The 12013-nt window shown below is 33.4% G+C and overlaps 1 protein-coding gene across 1 annotated transcript; it reads left to right on the top strand.

The window, feature by feature from the left end:
* Nucleotides 1-521: 521 nt before the first annotated feature.
* Nucleotides 522-1632, top strand: LOC107002238 (non-specific lipid-transfer protein 2). The gene is made up of 2 exons (XM_015200176.2): nt 522-992; nt 1308-1632. Exons 1-2 carry the CDS (start codon nt 658-660, stop codon nt 1315-1317), a joined length of 345 nt encoding a protein of 114 aa, XP_015055662.1. The 5' UTR covers nt 522-657; the 3' UTR covers nt 1318-1632.
* The last annotated feature ends 10381 nt before the right edge of the window (nt 1633-12013 follow it).

The raw sequence follows: 12013 nt of genomic DNA, 5'->3' as shown, positions 1-12013 counted from the left end.
TAATTTGAAGTTGTATTTAAAATCTTAATTATTTTTTTTTAAAGCTATACTCACATCATTTCAATTATTCTTTTTGTAAAAGTATCTCTAGAGCTTCATAATTTTTTTTTTAAAAATCTTCGATCAAACTGTTAGAGTAGGTAAAAGTCTCACATTGATGGGGAAATAGACTGATTATTTGCTTATAAGGATGTGGACAATACTCCTCTCATATAATAGCATTTAAGATTAAATTAGACCTAAATAACATATTTTAGCATGATATTAGAGTTATATTCATTCTTGTTTGAACTTCCGATCCACATCTCAATTGGATCTACATAAAAAAGGGATATTAAAGTAAGTAAAAGCCCTACATTAATCGAGGAATCTACTTATACGAACTTTGGTGATAAAAAAAAAGACTCCTACACGTAAGATGTTAGAACTAGCTACCACATGACTTTAGAGCCAGCATAATAATGTACACCATCAAAATGCTTTAAATTTTCAACCTAACAACCAACTACCTCTCTCACTCCTCCATTGGCCATCTACTCCAAATTTCCCTCTATAAAAACACTCAACCAAAACACATTTCTTCTCATCCACTACTTCATCATAAACCTCACAACTACTATTCTATCTTCTCTTCTCTAATTTTCATAATCATTAAGAATGGAAATGGTTAACAAGATTGCATGCTTTGTGCTTTTATGCATGGTAGTGGTTGCACCCCATGCAGAGGCACTAACTTGTGGTCAAGTTACATCTACCTTGGCTCCTTGTCTCCCTTATCTAATGAATCGCGGTCCTCTCGGAGGCTGTTGTGGTGGTGTTAAGGGTCTTTTGGGTCAAGCCCAGACTACAGTAGACCGACAGACCGCATGCACTTGCCTAAAATCAGCTGCTTCTTCTTTTACAGGCCTTGATTTGGGCAAAGCTGCTAGTCTCCCTAGCACTTGTAGTGTCAACATCCCTTACAAGATCAGCCCCTCTACTGACTGCTCTAAGTATGTTAATTTTTCATCTTTTTTGACCTATAACAACACCTAACTCTTCGTATTAATCCTAGTACGAAAAATAAAGTAACAAAAAAATGATATGTGCTAGCACATTGTCACAATATGACATGCAAGTGTGTTTGGTTTTCTCAAAAAATAAGTGGATTTTTTATTTATATTTTACTGTTAAGAAATATTAGTTTAAAAATATTTATATATGTAATTATAAAGAAAAAAGATACTATTATAGTTAGTACATTATGTTTTTGTTATCATTATCATTATTATTATTATTAATGTTGGTTTTGTTCATTGTTAATGCAGAGTTCAGTAAAGCTGATCATCAGAATTTGGTTTCATGAGGAGAATTAAGAATAAGATAGATAGCATTGATCTTGCTTATGGATCCTTTCTTTCTATGTTGTATCAGTTGTCACTTTCTGTTTTTTCTGTGTTTCCTTTAAATTCTCGTATGTAGTCGAGTCTTGTATCGAAATTTGACGATTGATTATATTGTATCAGTTGTTACTTTCTGTTTTCCTGTGTTTCTTTTAAAATCGTATGTAGTCGAGTCTTGTATCGAAATTTCCCGATTGGCTATGTTGTATTAATCTAATCTTTGATAATACACATCTATCTTATTTGGTATATGTACTCTCTCGTCTATTCAATATTTTTGGTCTACTTTTACTAGGGTTTTTTTAATATGCATTACACATATATATCAAATTCGAGTAATATATAGTATACGCTATTGTGTGCTCATTCATCTAGGTACCTCCTTTTTCTAACCACTTCTTACACGTACAATGCTAATTATTGAGAAATATATTTATAACATCATAACCATCACAAATGCCTATAGAAAGTATACTTTAAAATTCATTAAGGTACAAATTCACCATGCAATATACATTAAAACTTTTTCGGTCCTTTCCAACTTATTATTATAAGTCCATTAATTAAAGTAAACAACGCGCAAATTATTCAGGGTTTACTCACTCTTCATCTTTTGGAAATTAGATCGTAATGATATATATTCTCCGTTTCAAAGAGAAAATGGTCAAATGCCCCTCAACGCTATACAGTTAAATTTTACGGGAGTCTTATCATCCCTTGTACTATTCAAAATTGAAATAATTACCTCCCTAAATGCTTAACTGGCATAGTGAGTGTATTTGACTCTCTCCGGAGAGTGAGCACCAAAATCTATTATTAAAACTTTATTTGATATTTCCTCTATTTAAAAAAGAATGACATTCTTTTCATTTTAGTCTATTTCCAAAAGAATGACCTCTAACATTTTAACTTTAGCTTTCCACGTGCCACATTTAAGACCACAAAATTAAAAGACAATTTTGTACATTTGACATAACTTTAACTTAGGACCACAAGATTCAAAAGTCTTTTTTATTTACTTAAAACTCCATGCCAAGTCAAATCAGATCATTTTTTGTGAAACAGATGGAATATCTTTTTTCAACAAATATATGCATTTTTAATTATTTATTTTTCTTATTTGATTTCTTTCTTCTCCATCAATATAAACAAATCTCTCAATCACCTCTAAGTCTTACAGCCACCACCATCTTCACTATTGTTGACTCCAAACAAATTTTCACATTTATAAAGCTCTTGCAAAATCAATCAACCTAAATCAATTGAGATAAATTGACATATTTATATCACCCCAAGTTGCTTTGGATCTGATTTGAGAAAAATTAATATGTGTTTACTTTGAATCTGATTGGGCCAACCAAAAAAAATATTTTTTTTCTAATATATCCTTTAATTATCAATATCAAATCTCAATTAATCAACTATATCTCAAAAATTCTAGCTATTAATCTAGTTAATCCATCAATTATCGTATAATCAGTCTCTTCTTTTTTGAAATTGTCGTCGCTATAGATGACAATGTGGAAGACATGGTAGGCTCCTCTTCCTCATCTTTCTTGAGAGGATTTCTTATCTTCAGTGACCACCATTAATGGCAATATTCCATCATTTTCGTCTTCCCTTCCCCCTTTAACTTTTTCTAATTTGATTTTTAGGTTTCAAATGAGCAAAACCCGAATATCTTTGAACGAGCTCTGAAATTATTATTCACCTTTCTTTCTTAAAGACCCAATTTTAATGGACTTGTGGTGTTCTAGTAATGGTGAAAATGGTGAAAATATTTTGAGTGTTTCAAGAGATGGGTAAGAATATACAAGAAAAGGATAAAAAGAAAATATAAAAATTGAAAAAAAAAATAATTTGATGATGTGTCAAACGCGTGAAACTCACATGCCACCATAGATTTGGTTAAGACTTTTTAACGTTATAATTATTCATTTTTGAATAGTTCAGGGGGTGATAGGACTCCCATAAAGTTTAAGTTTATAGTTGGAAATCCGGTTATATGTTAAGGGGGCATTTGACCATTTTCTCCCGTTTCAAAAAATAACAATCTATTTAACTTGACACAAAATTTTTAAAAAAAAAATTCAATCTTGTGATCCTAAATTGAAGTTATGTCAAATATACCAAAATGACATTTAATCTTATTATGGCCTTAAACATGTTACCTAAAAACTAAAAATAAAAACATTGCTAAAAAAAGAGGTTTTTAAAAGCAAATTAAAAAGTATGTTATCAAACAACTTCGTGCTTTCGTAAATCTCCTCTCTCTACACAACCCATCTATCACAAAACGGTACACATCTAGTGTTTAGCCTCAATTTTTAAATTTTTTTGGCAAATTATTTTAAGTTTGTAATGTCATTTTATAATAAACATATTCCTTTTTAAAAAATAGTTTATAAAGTAATTAATATCAATTTACAACAAAATAAAAATATGGGTAGGAGCAATATGTAATGAATCAAGTTCAATCTAATGTAGATATTAACGTCATATAAGTTGTTATTGGGCTGAAAATGAGCAATAAGACCAGGTTAATTTGGGATTCGGATTGAGTAGTGAGTATGAGACTATTCGAACTTCCAATATAAGTGATATGTGATTTAGGAATAACGCAAATTATTGTAGAAAAGTGTCTAGTCCTCTCATTCCCTTTCTTTGAGTCTGTGATTCTCATCTCCCTTCTAGTTATCTTCTTCAATGGTTTCTTTGTTTTACTAGTTCATTATCGTTTTGCGATTTTCTTGTTGTTCCATTTTCCGTTGTAACTTTGACTTTAACGGTTATAATATTTGAGTGTTTCTATGGAGAAATTGAAGTTGTTACATATTACATCAATTAATTGTTATTAATGATAGTTCATTAACAACAAATTGTTATTTTTGGGTCTCGTTCTATATAGATAGCATAGATGAGTAATTATTAGTTATTAATGGAGTTAACTTGGTAGATAAATATTAGTTGGAATTAATAAATGGTGAATGCTATTTATAAAATATAAAAGTTTGATGAATTTGTTTAAATTTCTAAATATTAGAACTTGACTCAAATATAATTTTTTTTTCTAAAATTTGAAAATTAAAATATTTGATAGATATATTTGCTAAATAATAATAAATTATATGATCAAACATTATTTCTTAAATTTTCTTGCAAAATATCTCATAATATATTTGAAGTCAAACGGGACCACAATACTCTAGTACCAATTCTACAAGGTTAATTAACAAAAGACAAGTGCCTTTAAAACCTCAAAATTTGAAGGAAGGGTTTTTTACTTTTTAGCAATAATAGATTTTATTTTTTATTAAAAAAACAATAGCGTACTATAAAAAGATTGAGCTTCTCGTATAGAAAGAAAGAATTATTAGAAGAAGTTAGACATATATATTTGAAATACTATGTTTCAAAAACAATTAATCTTCAATGGATTGATTATATTATTGATTGAAAAGGAATTATTAGAAAATATCAATTATGAAAGATTATTAAATGCTTTGTATATCATGAAATAGAAAAAAATTACTTGTGAAAAAACAATTAATACCTATTTCTTAGGAGTAATAATTTTGAACGTATGTATTTTTTTTTAAAAAAAAAAACTAATAAATAAGTTTTGTTATTTTTACTTGTTTATAAGAAGCTTTACAATTCCATTAAGAAATAACAAATAATATATTCTCAATGAATTTGAAAAATAAAATAGAATACATAGTTAATAGTAATGGTAAAATAAAATATATAATTTATCTTGATAAGCTAATTAAGTGGATAAATTAAAAAATATTTTTTAATATTATGAATAATTAAAATGAACAGAGAAAGTCGTATTCATTGGTTGTTGTCGCAATTAATTTCTTCAGTCTCAGTCGCCTATTAGATTGGCAGTATGTGTCCATTTCATATTCGTCAAACCTCTTTCCATTTAATTTTTTTTTAAAATTTGTATTAAAGTTTGACTATTATCTATATTAAACTTAAATAATTTCATATTCACATCACGTAGAGTCTCATTTTAGAGAAATTGCTTCACATCAAAAATCTTTTCATACCTAGGTTTAGAACTTAGGATATTTGATTAAGAAAAAAACAACTTCATTTATATTTACTATACCAAAAATAATTTTTAGTGATAACTAATTAATAACAATAGCTTAATCGTGGCAAAATATTTTATTTAAAGATAATTAACATTCTTTGTAAATATTTTCAAGCCTATAACTATAGTACACCCAATGATAATTAACTAATTCTTTTATATTAATAAAAAAATTAATAATTGTATTATATATCTATTACCGTTAAAAGTTTGTTTTATTATAGGGTGCCCCTGTATCCTTTGATGGTTGTTAAACCTCTCCACAAGGAAGAAGGGGTAATCAGGGACATGAGGTTTGACGAATTGGTGTATAAGATTTGATAGGTTTAGTTACAAACCGATCCAAATTGAAAAGTAAATTAAATTAATTTAATAAATAGATTTTACTTTTTTTTTAATTAAGAAAATTGTATATAATAGTAAACTATTGATTTAAATTAAATGTTATAACCACAGTTTGATTTAATTGTGCTCCTTAGTAAATTGTTGAGGCGCCTCTCTTCCTGAAATTCTCGCTCGACACTCTCCCTCTCTTGTTCGCCAGTCTCTCCCCCGCCTCTCTCGCTTTATACAAACAAAAATGTATAAATTGTGTTTCTGTTTGTATAAAGCGGGAGAAAATTGTATATACACATGCAAATACAAATATCTTTGTCCTATACACTTATTATTATACAATGCAAATATTCTACTGCTCAGTTCTCTTTTGTCTTTCTCTTTCTCACTTTATACAAGTATAGATTATACAAAATACAATGTATAACAGAGAGTGATATTTGATATACAAACATTTATTTTGATTAAATTGTTAGGATCGAATTCACGCACACACACTAGATGAATGAAGAACACAAGAACTTTCAAGAGAAAGAGATGAGAGATCTAGAGAGAGAAAGAGAAAACCTAATATTTCGTGGTAACACCCCGTGAGTAAACTTCCACGGCGGTGAGGTATATTTATATTAATAAAGCAGAGTATTTTTGGTTACAGAGAATAAATAGGAAAGCCTAAAATAGAGAATAAATAGGAAAACCTAAAATAGAGAATAAATAGGAAAACCTAAAATTAATCAGGCTCCACTACCTAACAATTCTGCCACTTGGAGACTGACTCAGTCATCCAAAAAATACATTCTCAAAAAAAATCTCTTCATCATCAACATCTTTACCGCACCGCAACATCTGTAGCAACAACTACAGAAGACCAACCGAGGTTTTACATAACCTCAGTTTCCCAACATCAACACATTTCGTCAACATGTCTGCCGGGTTCTTTGCACCCTCTATCTTCTCCAAGCACATATCACCATCATCCACTGCCCTGCGAGTGAAATGGTATCGCCTTCTGATGTGCTTTGTCTTCGAATGATAGACTGGATTTTTCACCAACTGTATGGCACTCTGGTTATCTGAGTAAAGAATCTTCTCGCTATGCTTCTTGCCCAATTCCTCAAGATAATCTGTCAGCCATATCATCTCTTTCCCAGCTTCAGCTATTGCCACATACTCAGCTTCAGTAGATGAAAGAGAAACACACTTCTGAAGCCTGGACATCCAACTCACTGCTGTTCCACCTATGATGTAAATGTACCCGGATGTACTCTTGCTTGAGTCAACATCCCCACCAAGATCAGCATCCACAAAACCCTGTAGAGTCACCTTGCCTTTGCCAAAACAAAGTGAAGTATTGGATGTACCTCTCAGATATCTCAGAAGCCACTTCACAGCTTCTCAATGCTCTTTCCCAGGGTTCGCCATGTACCTGCTAACAACTCCCACTGCATGTGCTATATCAGGTCTAGTGCAGACCATAGCATACATCAAACTACCAACTGCTGAAGCATATGGAACAAGTGCCATGTGATCACGCTCCTCGGCAGTCTTGGGTGACTGCTCCTTTGACAATTTAAAGTGATTTGCCAATGGAGTAGTCCTGGGTTTAGCATCATTAACCCTGAATCTGCTCAGCACCTTCTCAATGTACAACTCCTGAGATAGATTTAAAGTGCCAGCAGATCTATCCCGAGAAATCTTCATCCCCAAAATCTGCTTTGCTGGACCCAAATCTTTCATCTCAAACGCTGCAGACAACCTTGTCTTCAGATTGTTAATCTCCCTCATACTAGATCCTGCAATCAACATATCATCCACATACAAGAGTAGAAAGACATATGAATCAGTGTATTTCTTAAAGTAACAACAAGGATCCTTTTCAGCTTTGCAGAATCCACTCTTGGTCATGAAGGAGTCAAACTTCTTGTACCACTGCCTTGGTGCTTGCTTTAGTCCATACAAGCTCCTGGTGAGCTTGCACACCATGTGTTCCTTGCCTGGAACCACAAATCCTTCCGGTTGCTGCATATAGATCTCTTTGTCCAGATCTCCATGTAAAAACGCTGTTTTTACATCCATTTGCTCTAGATGCAAATTCTCCGATGCAACAATACTCAACAGAATTCGAATAGAGGTTAACTTCACAACAGGAGAGAATATTTAAGCATAATCAATACCTTTCCTTTGTGAATATCCTTTAACCACTAAACGAGCCTTGAACCTTCTTTTGCCATCTGGTTCAGTCTTGATTCTGAACACCCACTTGTTCAGCAAAGCTCTCTTCCCTGCAGGTAACTCAGTCAACACCCATGTGTCGTTCTTCTCAAGTGACCTCATCTCATCATCCATGGCTTGCTCCCACTTGATCGAATCCTCCACCTGTAGGGCCTCATCAAAAGACTATGGTTCCCCCTCATCAGTCAGCAATAGATAGTGTAATGAAGGTGAATACCTATCTGGTGCCCTAATGGATCTGGATGATCTTCTTAACACCTGCTCAGGTGTAACTTGCTCCACTTCAGATTCTTCAGTAGAAGTTGGTTGTATATCTGCTTCGACATCTCTAGGGATACTCTTCTCCAACTCAACCTCAACTCCTACTTGCTTTGTAATCTCTAGAAGCTTCTGCTTCTATCCTTGTACAGGACAGACTCATCAAATGTCACGTCACAATGTCTCAGGATCTTTCTGTTCTTATCATCCCAAAACCTGTAACCAAACAATCAGAACCATAGCCTATGAAGTAACATTTCATAGACTTGGCATCAAACTTGTCTCTCTTTTCTGGATCAACATGAACATAAGCAGTGCAACCAAAAGTCCTCAAGTGTGAGTACTTGAGTTCTTTTCCTGTCCACACCTCCTCTGGAATCTTGAACCCTAAAGGAACTGATGGTCCCCTGTTGATCAAGTATGCAGCTGTGCTCACAGCATCCGCCCAAAGTGTTTTGGGCAGCCCACAGTGTATCCTCATACTCCTTGCACGCTCATTCAATGTTCTGTTCATCCTCTCAGCAATTCCATTCTGCCTTGCCTTACCAGGAACTGTTCTCATCAATCTGATTCCCTCAGCTGCACAGAATGCCTTGAACTCTGATTTGTCATACTCTCCTCCATTGTCAGACCTTAGGCATTTGACTTTCAAACCGGTCTGATTCTCAACTTCAGCTTTCCACTTCTTGAAAGTTGCAAACACATCTGACTTATGCTTCAAGAAGTAAACCCATACCTTCCTGCTGAAATCATCAATGAAGGTAACATAGAATCTGGATCCTCCAAGTGATGATACTGGAGATGGTCCCCAAACATCTGTATGGACCATTTCCAACCGCACTTTCTTTGGCTCTCTAGGAGTCTTTGTGAAGCTTACTCTTTTCTGTTTGCCCATAACACAGCTCTCGCAAAGACCCATATCAACAGACTTCAGACCCTCTAATGCTCCTTTTGCAACCAGCATCTTCATTCCTTTAGTACTCATGTGTCCAAGTCTGTTGTGCCACAGACATGAACCGGAAGCACCTTCAGCAACAGCGGCCATGTTTATACACCCTGCAGTGGTGTACAAGGTTCCAGATTTGGTGCCACGAGCTACTACCATAGCACCTTTCACGATCTTCCACGAACCTTTCCCAAACTCTGCTGCATATCCCGTGCTATCCAACTGACCAACAGAGATCAGATTTTTCTTGATCCCAGGAATATATCTGACATCCTCCAATGTCCACTGGTTTCCCGAGGTGGTCTTTATGCAAACATCCCCCTTTCCTTCAATCTCTAAGGCTTTATTGTCAGCAAGATATACTTTTCCAAAATTTCCAGATTTGAAATTTTGGAACAACTCCTTGCTTGGAGACGAATGGAAAGATGCACCAGAATCCAAAATCCATGATTCAACCGGGCTGTTCACACTAAGGATTAGAGCATCCCCAATGTCCTCTGCTGAATTTACAGAATCATTGTCATCTCCAAATTTCTGATTCTGTTTCTTCTTTGGCTTTGTACAGTTCGTCCGAAAGTGCCCTTTTTCTCCACAGTTCCAACAAGTCACGTTTGATCTGTTCTGGGATTTTCCTCGATTCTTTGATTTTGATCGACCATGTTGATTTTGTTCTTTGGTCTTACTTCTCCCCCTTCGGTCAACGCTGAGAGCACTGCCCAATAAATCTCCCACTTCTCGTTTGCGAATACTTTCGCTAAGAACAACATCACGAATTTCATCAAACTTCAGTTTCTCAGATCCACGGGAACTGCTAATCGCAGCAACAACAGTATCCCAAGACTCGGGCAGAGATGACATCAAAATCAATGCCTTAATTTCATCTTCGAAATTAATATCCACAAAATTGAGTTGACTCACAATCATATTGAACTCGTTTATATGATCAGAAACGGATCCAGTTTCAGACATCTGTAAATTGAACAACTTACGCATCAAATATACCTTGTTCATAGCCGTTGGTTTTTCATACATGTTTGACAGTGCCTTCAACAGACCGGATGTAGTCTTCTCCTTCACGATGTTGAACGCCACGTTTCTTGACAAAGTCAACCGGATCAACCCTAGAGCCTGGCGATCCTTGAGTTTCCACTTCTCCTCCGTCATGGATTCCGGCTTCACCCCGGTCAACGGTTCGTGAAGATCTTTCTGGTACAGATAATCTTCGATCTGCATCTTCCAGAAACTGAAATCGGATCCATCAAACTTCTCGATTCCAAGCTTCGAACTATCCATCTTCAGTGATCGTGTTGAATCTCCTTAGCTTTGATACCAGTTGTTAGGATCAAATTCACGCACACACACTAGATGAATGAAGAACACAAGAACTTTCAAGAGAAAGAGATGAGAGATCTAGAGAGAGAAAGAGAAAACCCAATATTTCGTGGTAACACCCCGTGAGTAAACTTCCACGGCGGTGAGGTATATCTATATTAATAAATTAGAGTATTTTTGGTTACAGAGAATAAATAGGAAAGCCTAAAATAGAGAATAAATAGGAAAACCTAAAATAGAGAATAAATAGGAAAACCTAAAATTAATCAGGCTCCACTACCTAACATAAATTGTATACAAATTCAAATTATATACAGATATACAAACACATAAAATTAAATTGAGAGGCTGTCACGAGAGACTGACAATAATTTATGCAAATTTTCTGCCAACGAAATCATACAAATATGAAGAGGAGTCAGCGAATTATACAATTACTTCTTTCGTATATATATATATATATATATATATATATATATATATATATATATAGAGAGAGAGAGAGAGAGAGAGAGAGAAATAGCCTAAATTCTTTTGTATATATGTGTAGCGAAATAGCCATAGCGAAATATTAAACCTATATTTGCTATAGGTTTAATATTTGTATACTTTTTTCATAATCTTTTTGACCGGAAACAAGCATTTGTATTGAACATACAACAAATATTTAATCATTTATATACAAGTAATAAACTTTACACCTTAAACTAATTTTTGTTTTAAAAAAAAGGTCATGAAACCAAATTTGTTTATTTAATTAAATAAATTTTACACCTTAAATTCATTTTTAAAAATAAAAAGTCATGAAAGCAAATTTATTTATTTAAATAAATAAACATTACACCTTCAATTCAATTTTTAAAAGAAATTAATGGCTCATTTGCTTCAAAATTAACTCATGTACCATAATATTTCCACATCTAACAGTAAGGTACTCTGTCTCCTTAGTTTGTACTCGAGACATTGTTTAATCAATTTCATGTATTATGACTTTTTTACATCGAACCCTTCTCCTTATTTATTACTCTTCTTTATTTAATAACCACTCTTCTCCTTGTATCTTTTTTTTTTTTAAAAAAAAACATTTACTTTATACCATAAAGAATAAAAAATAAAATGATCCAAAGCATGAATAGAGCCATCCAACACACATTTTTTTAAAAAAATTACGATATATTTAAATTTTCTGGCTTCGCCATTGTAACAAGAAAAGTAGTATTGGACAATTTGTGGATTGGGCCTTAAATCGTGTATAGCGTGGTTCAATAAAAATTAGTCACGTAATAAACTAAATTTGACTTTATAGGCACCCCCTAATTATTATTATGTACCCTCATTTCATTTAACTCTTAACTCCCAACTAATCCTCTCATTTTAATTCCACTAATTTCCTCTCTATAAATACTCACTAGCTTTTACACC

This window comes from Solanum pennellii, chromosome 10 (genome assembly GCF_001406875.1).
Source record: "Solanum pennellii chromosome 10, SPENNV200".
NCBI lineage: Eukaryota > Viridiplantae > Streptophyta > Magnoliopsida > Solanales > Solanaceae > Solanum > Solanum pennellii.
This window is presented reverse-complemented; position numbering and strand designations above follow the sequence as displayed.

Excerpts from the sequence above, each read along its gene's own strand:
- LOC107002238 (XM_015200176.2), top strand. The coding sequence starts at position 658 with ATGGAAATGGTTAACAAGATTGCATGCTTTGTGCTTTTATGCATGGTA.